Source organism: Mangifera indica, chromosome 9 (assembly GCF_011075055.1).
Source record: "Mangifera indica cultivar Alphonso chromosome 9, CATAS_Mindica_2.1, whole genome shotgun sequence".
Classification (NCBI taxonomy): Eukaryota; Viridiplantae; Streptophyta; class Magnoliopsida; order Sapindales; family Anacardiaceae; genus Mangifera; species Mangifera indica.
In genome coordinates, this window is record NC_058145.1 from 14,852,681 (window position 1) to 14,868,238 (window position 15,558).

A 15,558-nucleotide genomic window follows, 5' to 3' on the forward strand; every position below is an offset into this window, starting at 1 on the left:
ACTCTAGAAATGGAAGTTACTTAGGTAATTATATGTTCTATTCAAGATCCTCCTTTTGGCTACATAAAAAGTGACAAGACAAAAAAAAAAAATGTTATATAATTTTTATCATTTTATGGTATTAATCTTATAGGGTCAAACTTATTAAACTCAAGTACAAATAACAGCTTACCTTTAGCTAAAGTTGGGAATGTTCCAAAACCAAGATTAGTCAACATTTAGTAACTACAAATTATGAAACTAGAGTGCAAAACCAGGTTTCTAAAACTATTTCCCATAAATGGTTCTATAAGATATAGCAAAGGGTGATGGAAACAAGTTGCAATACTGAAACTATAATAACAGCATACGCATACTCGATTATTTTGTTTACTAATATGATCAATCATCACCATCATAACCAGAGGACATCAAACGATAGGTATTCTCCGAAATCAAATCTCCAATGATACAAATGAGATTATTGGGAAATTATAAAGACAATTTTATCATCTGAGTAGAATCAATTTATCACATAGCAAGTAGAACTCAAGTAACTCAAGATTGCCACTTAAATTAATGATGATCAAACAAACATTGGTCAGCAATTAGCATCGGAATGCCTGAATTTCAATTTCAGAAATGAAGTAAACAACATTACAAAATTGAAAGGAGAAAGAGTTTTGATGTTTGCAAGCACTTGATCCTAGATGGGACTGAGGTAATTTGCAAATCTCCCTGTCATTAATCAAAGGAAAAGGAAATTAATCAGTATTATGAACTCATTTCTCACAGTAACAAAAAAAGTAAATTTGCGAACTAATCTGGAAACTAGAAAAAGAACACAACATTTAAAGAGAATAGCCCCTCCTTTCATTTTAAGATTCCGCTTTACATGAGTAAGTCATTCATCATATCCCGGCTACTAACTCCAAAGTAGAATTAAAAAATAAAAAAATTCAGCTCAAAGCATTGAAACTTGAATTACAACATAATTATGCTCAATGCAATTTTGAGCCAGTTATTTTAAAACTTGCAGATATTAAATTGTGTCATACCATTTGCAAAAACTCCTTTTGGTCCATTGTAATTTAATTTCAACTTCAAAGCAACCTGAATTGCATCTAATCATGTGAAGAAGACAGAAAGCTACTTAGATCTCCAACTTTCAGAACAAGAAATTACATACAGACTAGAACAACAATTGAGGCTCCTTAATTATCATTTATTTCTTCTTTTAATTTACAATAAACCCTCATGAAGTTCAGCTATAATAAAAGTAGGCTTCAGAGATCTCAATTTTTTTCAAAAATCTTCATGAGTATCAACATAGACGTTTCCTAAAGTCATCCTCCGAGACTTCCTAGAAGATCACATAAAATGCGATGAACTGAAAATTTTCGGCCTATTTTCCAAACCTCATGGGATTAAACAAAATTTATCAAACATAAAAAGTTGTGTAAATCTAAGACTGCGAACCTTGGATTGAAGAACTGGCTTCACTGGGAAGCTTGGAGACAAGACAAGCAGCTGAAATAGCGCTGTGGATAGGAACAAGCGTGCTCAATTCTCGTCGCAATAACCTACAAGGAGAAGGCGTAGGGAATATTCGGCTCCGTGAACGGAGGTTGAAATTGGAAGGAGCGGAGCAATTTGAGACTGAGACTTGAGATAGTCTTGTTCTTGATGGTGTTGATCTCAATGTTGTGCGAGAAAAAATGGATGTGGATCTTCCAGCTACTGTAACTCCTGCCATTTTTGGCCAAACCTAAACCTCCGTAAAACCCCCCGAAATGCCTCTGCATTTAATTGCTGAACTTGGGTTAGATGTACCAAACACCGACCCAGACCGTTCAAGTACTACAAAGGCCCAAAACTGGCTGTTTATATTTGGCTGGATTAGCCATAAGCCTGTGAGTGTGTGTATACATCTATAGTATAAATCTCCAATAAAGATGTTCTAAATAAATGCTGCACAAATAATGATGTAGAATATATACAAATAAAGAAAGGTGGTCATGGAGTAGTTTCTTTACAGAATTCGGCGCTCACTCAGGACAAAAGTCTTGGAGGGAGTTGCTGGATTTTGTGGGGGCGTCTTCATTTATCTCAGAATGAAATTTATCTAATGCATTTGATTTGTCTCAAATTTCCCAACTAATCTTCTCTATTTAAGAGATGAGACAGCGTGCTTGCAATTCTATAAGTTATATATAAAATTCAATTCGATGTGTCATTTGAAGTAAATAAGGTAAAATACTTTTATTGTGTATTTTGTTAATAGTTGATTGAGATCATTTGAAGATAGAATTGAAACACTAAAAATATTTAAGAGAGTAAAAATAATAAATAATTTTGGCTCAATTTGATGTGTCAAATCAATTCGAAACATAGTTCAAAGTGGTTAGAATTAAAAGATTTTGATATAATTATATTTTGAGTTATAATTAACATAATATTAATACAATTCGATAATATGAATTATCAACTTTAGTGATATATTTTTGTTTCTGATTGAGTACTTCTTTAAGAAAGAGTAAGCTTGCAATGATACCCAATACAATAAAGTTATCACCAAACTTCACCTTTGCCTCTATCTCATATTGGGCATGTCTCTCCATGTGATTGACATGTTGTTACTTGGTTATGCCTTCAACGTTTTCCTTGTTGGGATCCGTTTTAGTGAGAACATAAGCCCCCACAAGAAGATTTCACTTTTGAAATGAACACGATAAAACTTGAAGGGCTTAATTAGTTTGTGCAATGTCTATGTTAACTAATCTTCTCGAATTGTTGAAAATGCAATGCAATAATAATTTTTATTACAAAGACATACCATAAGAAATAATAAAGATTTCATAAAAACTAATAAGTTTTTTTTTTTCAATAACCAAAAATCTCATCTATATTTGTTAAACGGATAAATCTGAGATATAATTTTTAGTGAAAATATAAAACACCTTGAGAAGGTTGAGATAGAATAATATCTCGTCTTTTTACTTATTAAAATGAGCACTATAAAACTTGAAAGGCTTAACGAACTTGTACACTCCTCATATTAATTAATCTCTTTAAATTGTTGAAAATGTAATTCACAATCATTATATTAATTGAGTTAAAATTTTATAAATATAATAAAAATTTAAACTTAAACCTTCATTTTTTAGATTTTAATGTTTCATCATCTTTACAAACTTTTTAGGTTTGAGAACTAATAAATTTGATGCACAATTATATCACTTGCTTTAAGGAGATTGAAAGCCCTCTATGTTAGCAGAACTTACAAGCCATTGTAGTACAGAAAAAATTTGATTTATCCTCGCTAAAATGCAACAATCCAACACTCTCGTTGTTTGGCTTATAGCAACTGTACAAACCAGATATAGGTAGACCTGGGAGCTGTACAGGTATTCCGCGGACCAGGAGTTAATTCGTGGTTATACATCTGTGGCCGGTTCAGGAAAAATCTCCCGCATCAAAACTGGACCCGGGTTTTTGCCAAGCTTCAGTCATATCCAAAGATTTTTTCAGTTGCAGACCATATGGACACATTAAACCGTAAAAATAAAGATATAAACTTCCTTTCTGGTTTGTACTTGTAAAAAATCAGGAGAAATATACGGTGTTAATTGCATTTGTAGCGTCTCAACCAGATTGGAGTGAGAATCGATAGAGAAAGACAAAGAGAGCAAGTTGTGGTTGTTTCAATTTTGGCTTTTAATTTGGTAATTTAGTGCTTCAATTATTGGTGAAGATTGAAGAAGGTAAAATCTATAGAGTATAGTTTGTGGAGATGGGTTGGGGATGGGCGATTTACGAAGGAGTGGTAGTGGTGGGATCCTTGTGTCTATTGGGATGGGCTGGACTCTGGTTCTTGAACATCAGACTTTACAAAGAGTATGAAGAGAAGAGAGCACTGGTTCAGGTCATTTTCAGTGTCGTTTTTGCGTTCTCTTGCAATCTTCTACAGCTCGTTCTCTTCGAGATCATCCCTGTTCTTTCAAAAGAGTAACGACCAACTCTAACTTTTTTTTCTTTTTTTTTTTAATTTACATTATTTTTATTGATAAGAATTAGTTGGATTTTGTTTTGGCTTTAGGGCAAGGGTGATCAATTGGAAGATTGATTTGTTTTGTTTGATATTACTTCTGGTTTTCATGTTGCCTTACTATCATTGTTACTTGATGCTTTGCAACAACGGTACGACCTCTTCTTATTTTCCGTTAAAACATGTGTGCTTGTCTTTTATGTTGTATGGTTAAACCAAGTGATCTTTTACCCTTGCTAGTAAGTTGGACCCGTTTGGTCGTTTAATGTTAAAAAAAAAAAAAACAGATTACTTGGGATGAGAATTTGGGTTATCTATTTGGAGTGGTAGCATTACTTAACTGCTGGCTGAGATCTCTTCAAATTGATGATTTATGTGTAAATTCTTTGGTTCAGTTTCCATATGAAATTAGAGTTAATTTGTCGGAGATATGCTTGTAACTTTATTTAGGAACCACAACCATGATGCTAGACCATGTGATAAATTGTAAATAATGAGGAATCTCCATAACACAGCAGATACATAGAAATATAAGGACTAGAATTTCTAACATGTACACATTAAAATCCGTGTTTTGGATTGATTATATATATAGTTGTAGAGTGCATGTCTTCTTTTTTTTACATATTTAATCTTAATAGTGCTATAGTATATGATGTAATGCTGTTACATTTTTTTTCAAATTTTTTAGTATTGGGGGAAGGGAACTAAGATATGGAGTTACTCTATTTTAGCTTGATATCTAGAAACTGAGATGTTATATAGGGCCTCTTTATTAGGATTGCAGCATGTGATAGAAACTTGAGGCTGTTTCTCTTTCTTCTTTGTTTTCTTGTTAAATTTGATTCATTTCAGGTGTAAGGAAGGAGCGGGCTGCACTTGGAGCCATCTTGTTTTTGCTGGCATTTCTTTATGCTTTTTGGCGCATGGGCATTCACTTCCCTATGCCATCACCTGATAAAGGTATTTGATATATATATATATATTTTTTTCTGTTCAGATCATTGTTTCTCCCTCGTGCTCCCTTTTCTTCTGGTGCCCTCATATACCTTTTTGATATTTTAATCATTTTGTGCATCATGTTCCCCCATTTTGCTTTATTATTTATTATTATTTTATACTCTGCTCGTTCTCTGAAATTTTCATATTTGTGTCAATGGTTACTAATATCCTTGATCAGAACTGTGAGTATACTTGCAGTAGTTACGCAATAAGAAAGAAGTGAAATGCACAAGCTGTTGCAGCTTGAAAGAAAATGAAATGAAGCTGATTCTATAAAAATTCTGAATATGTGACTTATGATTTAAACTTCACATAAAACAATTAGTAGTTTTCAATGCCATTGAAATTGAATTAGTGAGGGAAGTTAGCGATATTAATTCAGTTTTGAGGATATTGATACTACAAATTTAAAGGGATAAGATACAAAAATTCATTTAGTGGGGGGTTATAAGTGCAAAAAGAAATCACAGCTGGAGAACTTTTTTCCCCTTCCTTTTTCGCGGTGGATGGCACTATATGGTGCAGTCAAATTAGCACTATGTCTTCCCTATTTGATTTCTTATTTGTAATTTTATCTTGGAGATTAATTTTTTGACTCAAGGTATGCTAACATTCAGTAAAAGACTGAAAAATCTGTACATTGGACTCTTTTGACAAGTTTAAGGAAACTTTGAGGGAGGTTTGTGATGATAATTTTTAGATTTTCAAGGAGATGAATCTTGCACATTGGTCTACTAATATTAGCAAAATGTCAAGGAACATCAATGGAATTTTCCTTTATTATATTGGTGATAATTTAGGAAACTTATGGTGATTTTTAGAGTTTCAAGGGGATGAATCTTGGACATTGGGTCTACCAATATTAGCAAAATGTCAACGAATATCGATGGAATTTTCCCTTTATTATATGTTATGAATAGGAATGTGATTTGCTCAGATTTCAGATTAATGGTTATTAGGTTCTTATTTTCTTATAACACCGACTATGTGCTGAATTACTAGTTTTTCTTGTAGCTGTTTAATCTCCATTAGGAGTAAGATATTCAAGTCAAATGTAAGAGTTGGTTTTTTGTTGTCTATTCAAGTTATTGCATTGTGAACTATAGCTTCTGTACCAAAGAAGAGTATATGTTCTTTCAATGCTGTATGTCCTTCTTCTGTGCAATTTTGTCTTTTCCCCTTCCTTGTCACTTGTAACATTTGAACTGAAATTTTTTGTTCAAGTGTCTCAAATTGTGTTTTAGCTCTTCATGATTTTGCTTCTCAGGTTTCTTCACCATGCCTCAGTTAGTTAGTAGAATTGGGGTCATTGGTGTTACTGTCATGGCTGTTCTATCTGGTTTTGGAGCTGTAAATTTGCCCTACAGTTATTTGTCACTTTTCATCAGGTAATGACATAATATTATTTCTTTAAAGTTGTTCCTTAAAGTTTTAAGTTTTCATGTAAATTTTTCATTTGATGTCCATTTGGTTTCATGATTGATTGTAAAAGACTTTGCTTGATCATTATAAGTCTCTTTGGTCAGTACACATGATGCATATAAACTTATAGTATTTAAGTCCCTTTGAATAAATGTAGAAAGCTGGCATTCAGATTATGCTTATGATATTTGCTGAGTTGGTAATGTGTAGAGTAGCTGTTCACATTATTAATAGGGGGATGGCATGTTACATGTTACAAGTAAGTTTCAAAAACTACCCCTGAGTTTTAAGGTTTAGGGTGGTTTGTGCATGGATTTTTGGATGTTGTGGATCTAACCAGGCACTGTGTTGGAGGGCAGATTCATTTAGGATGTGCTTTTTTATTCATTGGATTCAATTGTGCTGTTTGAAATGTAGCGGTAGCGGCGATGGAATGGCTCTGTTTTTGTTTGTGTTAATGGTGCTGGAATGATCTTGATCACAATGGCTGTATTTTATGTATTGTGATTGGATTGAGATCAAGGAATTATGTTGTTACTACTGCAACATTAGTTCAAATTGAATGGAGTTAGGAATAGAGTGGTTTGTGCATTTTTTCTAAATAGTGCGGGGGTGGTGTGCGACAAAAAGTCCAAAACCTATTATGCATCTGTCATTTTTGTAAAACCCAGGGTGTATTACTGATATTTACTCTACGTTTCACTGCTTAATTTGTATTTTTCCTTGCCTTGTTTGCATTTCAGTTTCTTACTTCTCTTCTTTTTTCTATTGTTCCTAAAGCGGGATAATCCATTTTCAAGGGGAAATTCTTCAAATCTTTTGCATTAAATTACTCAGAGAAAGATTAATTCGTTGAAGTGGAGTTTATAATTTTGACGTATTTATAATTGTGTTATAATTTTAAGATTTCCAGTTTATGGTTTTTATTCAAAAATTGTGTCCGCTTTTCAGTTCTCTTTATTGATTTTGATTTCCTAAGAGTTAACATTTAAACTTGGCAGAGAGATTGATGAAGCAGAAATCAAGGCCTTGGAAAGACAACTGATGCAATCAATTGATACTTGCATTTCCAAGAAAAAGAAAATTATTCTTTGTCAAATGGAGATGGAACGGATTCAAGTATCTGAAGAGGTATTATTATCTTGTATGATCTACTATTCTGTTTCTTTTCTAACTCAAATTGCTTTACTTCTTAACTTAATTTGGAGACTTTATTGTGTTGGAGGTTGGTAGCTTTTATTATGTGGCTTTGTTTGTGTGAACAATGTGGTGGAGCATTTGAAGTCTAAAATTTTTCTCGAACTTGAAAAGGGGGATGATCAACTAAATCCAGTAATTTAAGATTGAATAATGCATATGATGGTAAGTGGAAGGGAAATTTTAATTAATCTTGCATGAGGTTTGCCGTAATTATAGGCAATTCTTTTGATATGAAAATATGTTGAAACCTGCTTAGAAGTTTTAGAAATAGTTGTAATTTTCTTTGCGAGTTTTCAAAGATTTCCTTGGAGATTCATGAATTTTACTAGAAACCTTAGGATTTACTTAAAAACCCCATTGTAAAATATCACAACTTAATATTTACTTAAAAATCCATTCCATTGTTAAAACCCAAAATTTTTTATATCGTATCCAAGAACCTGAAGCCGACTGGAGGATTTTTCTGATTTACAGAGTGGGAAATTCATTGCATGGGGCAGTGACTAGAAGAGTAAGAAAGAGGGGAGACTAACCTTAGAGCATGAGGTTATTTAAAAGTTTTGAAATTCAGCTGTGATTTATTTGGAGGTCGACATAATCTAGAATTCTTATTTCCATAAATTGGTAAATTATCTAAATATATTTTTGAGAGTTCCATTGTAAAATTGGAGAATGCTTCCTCTGTTTTCCATTTCAGTCTCATGGAAAGATATATCAAATGCTTTTTGCTACTGTGTTTGAATCTAAAGGCTGAACACAACTGAAATACTGTGCCAAACGGCACTGAAGTTTTGTGTTCATGCTCTGATCATTTTGCTTTAGTGTTTAGTATGTGGTATAAATTCTTAAATCTTCTAAAAGCAACACCCAAATATAATTATGTTATGGTTGTCTCTTAAATTATTTTATGGTTAAATATATGTTGCAATTCGTTATGGTTGCTCATTGAAAGCTATGTTTTCCAGAATTTAAAGGCTAGATCATTTTTTAAGCGGATTGTTAGCACAGTTGTACGATCTGTTCAAGATGACCAAAAGGAACAAGGTTTATTTATTTATCTTTTTACTTCCTTGCACTTTTGATCTGTACTTCTCTTTGTTAATGATCAATGCATTTTTTAAGTGTACGGTTTACTTTTTTGAGGATGCTCAATAGTTGCTTCATTTTGTTGTTGTGGCATTTGTTCTATATATTTGTTTATTTTTGCAGCGGGCAAATAAGTCTTTGTTAATTTTTGTCCAATTTATACCCATGGTAGTCTCTTGTGAACAAAATTATCTGTGGTTAAAAGTTGTCCGTAAATTAAGTTCACTATCTTTTGGAAGTCTAATGTTAAATTTCTGAAACATTATTTACAAGAATAACGTAAGGTTTATCTATTTTTTTGAGCTCATCAACTACTGGTACTAACCATCCTGTATGTCTTTCTGTTGACTGATTACTGCAAAGCAAATTATGAAACATTATACAAATTTTACTGCTTGAGATGACCATTCCTTGCTATCTCTGAACTTGAACTATAATCGACTTGTTTCCTCCAACTTTCTGTTTCACAGCCATTTGAGTAAACCACCTATGCTGATGCACTAAATTTGACCTCTTCATTTTTCACAGATTCCAGGATTCTGTCACTTATCATTTGGGTTTTCCTACCAGTCTCTGAGTTCCTTTTGTTTGGCTTAACGATCAAGATATAAAGCATTTGTGTGTGTGCCTGGATTTTTGTTGTTTTTTATTTTCAAGTGGTTTCAGGGAAAAAAAAAATTTAATTGAAAAAAACACATTGAAGAACACTTGTTGGAAATTTGATAAATGAAAATTCCCTTTTTTAATGAGCAATACTATGTATACACATTTTTGAGTATATAATTAGGTACACAAATGATGTGTCATTATATGATTGAATATTATTTTATCTTTAATTCAAAATTACTCAATCATTTGATGATACATCATCTGTGTACTTAAAAGTGTGTGAAAATAGTTTTATTGTTTTTTAATCTATATTCAGGTTAGCAGGTTGTTTTTTTTCTTTTTTTTCTATGAATCAGTGCCATGATGGTTCTGTCTTTGTGCTTGTTTGATATTACTTATTTTATGGCATTTCAAAAGGTTGATTATTTTATTTTCATTGCTCATATGCTGATTGTATGGATGCTATCTTAAATGATTGAAAGTTTAAGAATTCATTATCAGGATTTAAACATTTGTTCTTTGAAGGTCCATTGCTTTATTATATCCCTCAATGAAGTTTCTAAATATTTTATTTATTTTCTGATTGTCAAGATATTAAAAACATGGAAGCAGAAGTGCAAGCTTTAGAGGAGCTATCAAAGCAGTTATTTCTTGAAATCTATGAGCTTCGCCAAGCCAAGGTTCTGTCTTATATATTTTTTCTTTGCAAATTAATCTCTTTGACTTCTTTCAGATCTATTGTAATTTATGCAATTTGTTGGCCCTATGCTTCTCTTTTTGCTACTTTTTTTTCTCATGAGCTGAAATATCTTTTTCTTTGTGTTGTAAAATTATTATGTCATGGTATGGTTTTGCTGAGTGGTTTGATATTTTGTGGGATATTGTAAATTGATATGCCATAGCCTAGATTCTTCAATTACAATCTGATATAGGCATCATGAACAGAGGTTTAAATTATTAGCAAACTCACATGTTGTCTGGAGTGGTAAATTATATTTTCTTGCCAACAATGAATTTGATGATGTCTTGATCATTTCCAATCATTTCCCTATGTTGATTGTTATCTCGGAAAAAGCTGGATCTGTATGAGACATTGATCATCCTTTCTCCTGCTCTCTTATTTACGAACTTGCATGGATAAAGTTTTTAGCACGTGCAAGTTTGCTTTACTGGTCAAAGATCCAATCTCTTCTTTCAGAAAAATAGAAAGTTGTTAAAAGTGCTAGTTACCTTGTATCTCTATATTTCTTTAATCTACATGTATCTGACCTCCTCTAGTGAATTCTTCTTGCCGGGGGCTTCCAAACATAGAGGAAGCCTGAAGTGCTAAATAATGGGTTTTTTTTTTTTAAACAATTAAAGGAATTCCAACATAATATGTACAAGATATCCGATTATCAATATGAATGTGCTTCCTAATCGTTATATGTTTATTCTGAATTTATCTCTGTAGTGACAGCATCTACTGATCAGTGCTGTATATACTTGTGATTACACAATCTTCTTGTCATTTTACTACTTTGGTGGTCCTTGCAGCATTGCTTATATTAACATCTTTATGCTGTGCATGTTGACCAGTCAAGCATATTCATCCCGTTTATCATATTTTTTTAATTTTTTATGTACAACTATTATTATTACAATTTTATTCTTTTGGGTATTCTTTGTGGTAATTTTCTTTCAAATATACTTTATATGGAATTCCAGTCCTCAGTCTTGGTCTTATTTTGCAGGAAGCTGCTGCTTATTCTCGAACCTGGAGGGGTCACATGCAGAATCTTCTTGGCTATGCATTATCTATCTATTGTGTTTATAAAATGATTAAGGTATGACCAGATTTATTATTGTTTGGTTGTGAAGATTAAGGTTTGCATTCTATGTTAGCTTTGTAGCACAACTGATTGTAGTGGATGGACACTTAGGTCTTTTAAATGATGTTCCTTTCTTATTTAATTTAATGTATGATAAGTAAATCTCTGATTGATGCTTACCTTAAAAAAAAAGATCTCTGATTGATGTAATTGATCTGTGCAGTCTTTGCAAAGTGTTGTTTTCAAGGAGGTACCTTTTCTCTCTCCTAATGATCCATTCCATTGATATGCTTAAGTTCTCTATATTTTGGAACCACCTCATCTTAAACTGTCTTCTTAAGTTACAATCTCTTCCTTGGCAGGCTGGTTCAGTTGATCCTGTTACAATGACTATTAGCATATTCTTGCAATTCTTTGATATAGGAATTAATGCTGCATTATTGTCACAGGTTAGTCGTTAATCTGTTTATCATATCATACCAGAATTGATTGGGAGTTGTACACTGCAATCTGATGAGAGATCTCAAACATGTTCTTTAAGTTGTCAAACTTTTCCATGATTAAAAAGTTTACCATTTAATTTTCCTATGTTTAGTAAAGTTGACATTTTATTATTAATTGTCATGTCACTTTTTTTTAACCATTTCTTTAATTATTGGTTTGAAATCATTTATCTTTTTTAAATTTAACATCTGAAGGAAGTAGTTTTGCAAAGCGCAAACTGAATAGAAAGCTTGTGGGGCATATCATTTTCTTTTCATTCTTTTTATCAGAAAATATAAAATGTATATTAATTTTAGAATAATCTGTGTGCATTATGAAAAATTTGATATGTACTGTACATTTCAATTAGCAGTACTTAAAGTTATGTGGAATAATGAGAAGGGGGTACATGCTTTTGTCAAGTCTGTAGCATGGTTTGATTTGCTGTTAGCTAATATTTTTTCTATTAGTTGTTCTGCAGTATATCTCCCTGATATTTATTGGGATGTTGATCGTTATTTCAGTTCGGGGTTTTTTAATGAATGTGATGAAGGTAATAATGCTCTTTTCATGGCCTAACATTCAATTTATTTCTTATGCATGTGGAGGAGGCATTTTTCATCATCTCCTCTTAATGATTGTCTGGAATTTAGAATTTAGATTCCTTGGAAAGAAAGTCCTTTATTAGCATGATTTTTTATACCAGGCTGTGAAAGTAAAACATTTACTCATTCAACTAGAATATGGGAGAATAGGCATGCAATGGTTGGAATTGACACATGTTGAACCATGCTCTTATCATTTCAAGTCTGAAATCTATGGACTTATCCACTTCATGTTATTTGATAAGCACCAGTGAAAATGCCTGTGGTTCTTTCCTTGTGCTTTCTTGTAATGTTATAGCACGGTCTCTTTCTTCTTTCTTTCTTACAATGTTGTATACCATGGGCGCAGCATGCTGATTGATATTAGTGATTACAATATATTGGCATATATATATTGTAATCTATGCCAATATATTGGCATATATATACTACCATGCCTCTGGTAGTAGCATAGTGAAACAAGAGGTTTGGAAAGTATTTTTTGTGCTTGAATTACTTTGGAAGAGTGATTACAATATATTGGCATATACTTCCCTAAATTAAATACCATAATTCTAGGACAGTAAAATCAGTACCATGATTTTAGGACAATAAACTATCAAAAATAAAAATAGGAAAGTTGACCCTTCTCTAATCCCACTAAAACCTGGACTTTTATTCTTATTTCCCAAGACATAGTGGCATAGTAATCTATTGACATATTCCACGTTGTAATAAGGCAAACATTCCTAAGAAAATGATAGAAGCTTGGGCAAAGATTTACTTTTCATACTAACCGGAAAAAAAAAAAAAGATTTACTTTTCATTTTGTATCCTGCAACTTGACTTGTTTTTGTCTGTGTGCAGTTCTTTTTTGCTGTTTCTAGAGTTGGGAGTGGATCTTCAAGCAACGTTGTACTCTTTTTGACTGAAATTATGGGAATGTATTTTGTCTCTTCAATTCTTTTGATACGAAAGAGCTTGGCAAATGAATACAGGTATGCTCATTATTGACTCAAGATATTTCCCTTTATGTTGGTTATAGGTACTGTATATTCTACCGTCCGTTTGTGGGAAAATTTTTATTGAAATTACTAAGAAACTCTATGGAAAAGTAAGATCCGAAGGAAAATCAAAGAGAGAAGATGGTTGTGATGTTTATTTGGAAGAATATACAGTTATGAAGTGTGACTAGTATTTGCTTAAAGCCATTACAATTCCTGATATAGCAAAAGTTTACTTCTGCATGCAAAATTCAGCTTCAGCCTTTATATTGCTTAAGCAAAGCACTTAATATTTTTTTGGTTAGAATCCAGTTAGGCGAAGACATGCAATTTTTGAAATGGCTGTGCTGAGCTGAAACTTCTTTGCAGGATTATCATAACAGAAGTGCTGGGTGGGGAAATTCAGTTTGACTTCTACCACCGGTGGTTTGATGCCATCTTTGTTGCCAGTGCTTTTCTTTCTCTCCTTTTACTTTCTGCTCATTATACATCTCGGCAGGCTGACAAACATCCAATTGATTAAAGGTACTCATATGTAAGACTGTATTAAGTTAATCAGTTTTCTTTTTTCAAATCAATTAAAATAGAAATTTACTTTTGCTTTATAAAACTACAGTGGATAGTACTATCTTGATTATTCATTTGGTATATGGTTGTAACCATCATGTTTTTAGCACAAAAGAAAAATGTTGCTGTGGTATCATGTTGAGATCAGTGGCCCCAAGATAACTGGATCACCCTGCTATAAGCCTGATTTTGCCTACATGTTGACCTCACAAATACACCGCTGACTCTGTGATTGAAAACTATAACTTTAGATTTTTGTTCTAGAGGATAATCATCGACTGATTGTCGTCTTAATTTCTCCCTCATTTGGTCCTTTTCCTGCATCCATGCATGCAGAAGTACTTTTATTCTAGATTATGAGAATTGAATCCTGGAACCAAACTATTGTTAATTACGTTACATGGCACTGCATTCATTGTTTATTTATATTTTCTAATTTCTCTGATTGCAGGTGCAAAATTATCACTCTGAGTTTGTAGAAAGATGATTATTTGATGCCTTAGGACAAGGAATTGTTCTGTAAAGACATCACAAATACCCAAGGGTTGTTCGGAGACTAGAATTTTACAGAGTACTTGGGACATGTTATTTTGTTGTGCATATCAGTTACACTTTGACAAGGATATTGTTTATGTAAGATTTAATTTTGTTAATTGATCAATTAAAATTCCAATTTTTTATCATTGTGTGACAAAATTGCTCCTTGAACTTATAAGTTGAGTAGACTGCTACTAACAAAACAACTGATGAAAGGGGTACTGTTTATTCCTCGTAATAGTGTGGCATAATTGGCTTTCTTCGGCCCATGCATACCAATACTAGTCGTAAAGAAGTAAACCAAGTGCTTTTATACTTTATACCATTGGAAAGTCACATTAACACTTGACTTTCTTTTTATTTGAGAAATTGGTTCCACCATTTCCTTTCTCTCTTCCATCTTCCTGCATGCCGTTCTCTGCCATTTCTCTCACTTTCAACTGTAATTCTTCATTTCCTTTGATATGGCTATGCACTCATATATTTATTTGTAAGAATATCAAGGGAATTGCAAATAATTAAGGATTGAAAGATATCATCATATATGGAGAACAGAAGATTAAAAAAACATGTGGATTTTCTTATGACAGGCTACTTTAACAAAAGCTTCTTTTCTCTCTCTCTCTCTTTTTTCGGGTTGGGAGTCTTTATTGAACTTATCAGTCATTCCCATGAAAGTTGAAACACTCATAATTCTCAAATCAAAAACATTGCTGTCCATACAACTCTGTCGCTTTCAGAGAAAAAAAAATTAGAAGAAAAGTGATTGCAAAATTTCTGTGGAAAAAACCGCGCATGTCTTCTGAAAAAAGGCATTTTGCCTGTCTTCCCTTAAGTGGAGTCACGTTTAGTATAACCCAGGAATTAGCAAAATTGATGAAACATTAGAACTTTTAGAAAGAAGGTCTAAGTTCGAGCCTCTTAGATGAAGAAAAAAGTTTTCAACTATTTTCAAGAACAAAAACATTATTAAAATGCGGTTACTTAATCCAAACCTCATGGATGAAATTGTTAGTTTGGCAGTTGGGAGTTTAGTCTAGAGGATGGAAGAGCAGAAGAATTAAATGAATTTTAAGAGTGGGTTTGGATTTAGTTGCAACCTTTTTCAGGCTGTATTAAAGCTAATTAAACCCAACACTACATAGAGTTAATTAACAAGAAATGGCACATGAGAATGATTGGAATATGAATGAGTTCCACAACCCATGAGTTACATTTCAAGATCA

The 15,558-nt window shown here is 32.6% G+C and overlaps 2 protein-coding genes across 4 annotated transcripts; one reads left to right on the forward strand and one right to left on the reverse strand.

Moving 5' to 3' along the window:
- Positions 1–522: 522 nt before the first annotated feature.
- On the reverse strand, positions 523–1,874 carry LOC123225222. Its single transcript, XM_044649130.1, has 2 exons — positions 1,459–1,874; positions 523–717 (listed from the first exon to the last, which is right to left on the reverse strand). Exons 1-2 carry the CDS (start codon positions 1,733–1,735, stop codon positions 686–688), a joined length of 309 nt encoding a protein of 102 aa, XP_044505065.1. The 5' UTR covers positions 1,736–1,874; the 3' UTR covers positions 523–685.
- A 1,354-nt stretch (positions 1,875–3,228) lies between these two features.
- On the forward strand, positions 3,229–14,475 carry LOC123226184 (GPCR-type G protein 2). Of its 3 annotated transcripts, none has more exons than XM_044650700.1 (14): positions 3,229–3,987; positions 4,079–4,179; positions 4,883–4,990; positions 6,297–6,417; positions 7,453–7,582; positions 8,617–8,695; positions 9,938–10,026; positions 11,080–11,172; positions 11,381–11,407; positions 11,520–11,606; positions 12,122–12,193; positions 13,092–13,222; positions 13,598–13,763; positions 14,247–14,475. In XM_044650700.1, exons 1-13 carry the CDS (start codon positions 3,773–3,775, stop codon positions 13,749–13,751), a joined length of 1,407 nt encoding a protein of 468 aa, XP_044506635.1. In that variant the 5' UTR covers positions 3,229–3,772; the 3' UTR covers positions 13,752–13,763; positions 14,247–14,475. The 3 variants fall into 3 exon arrangements, with proteins under 3 accessions (XP_044506635.1, XP_044506634.1, XP_044506636.1); XM_044650699.1 differs by having other exon boundaries at positions 3,232–3,987; positions 13,598–13,753; XM_044650701.1 differs by lacking the exon at positions 4,079–4,179 and having other exon boundaries at positions 3,233–3,987; positions 13,598–13,753.
- The last annotated feature ends 1,083 nt before the right edge of the window (positions 14,476–15,558 follow it).

What these genes read in the sequence shown, in the direction of transcription:
- LOC123225222 (XM_044649130.1), bottom strand. Translation starts at nt 1,735, where the DNA reads ATGGCAGGAGTTACAGTAGCTGGAAGATCCACATCCATTTTTTCTCGC. An exon ending in AGCCAGTTCTTCAATCCAAG is followed by an intron (nt 718 to 1,458) that starts GTTCGCAGTCTT and finishes GATTAATGACAG; the next exon opens with GGAGATTTGCAAATTACCTC.
- LOC123226184 (XM_044650700.1), top strand. Translation starts at nt 3,773, where the DNA reads ATGGGTTGGGGATGGGCGATTTACGAAGGAGTGGTAGTGGTGGGATCC. An exon ending in ATCCCTGTTCTTTCAAAAGA is followed by an intron (nt 3,988 to 4,078) that starts GTAACGACCAAC and finishes TTTTGGCTTTAG; the next exon opens with GGCAAGGGTGATCAATTGGA. An exon ending in AGCTTGGCAAATGAATACAG is followed by an intron (nt 13,223 to 13,597) that starts GTATGCTCATTA and finishes ACTTCTTTGCAG; the next exon opens with GATTATCATAACAGAAGTGC.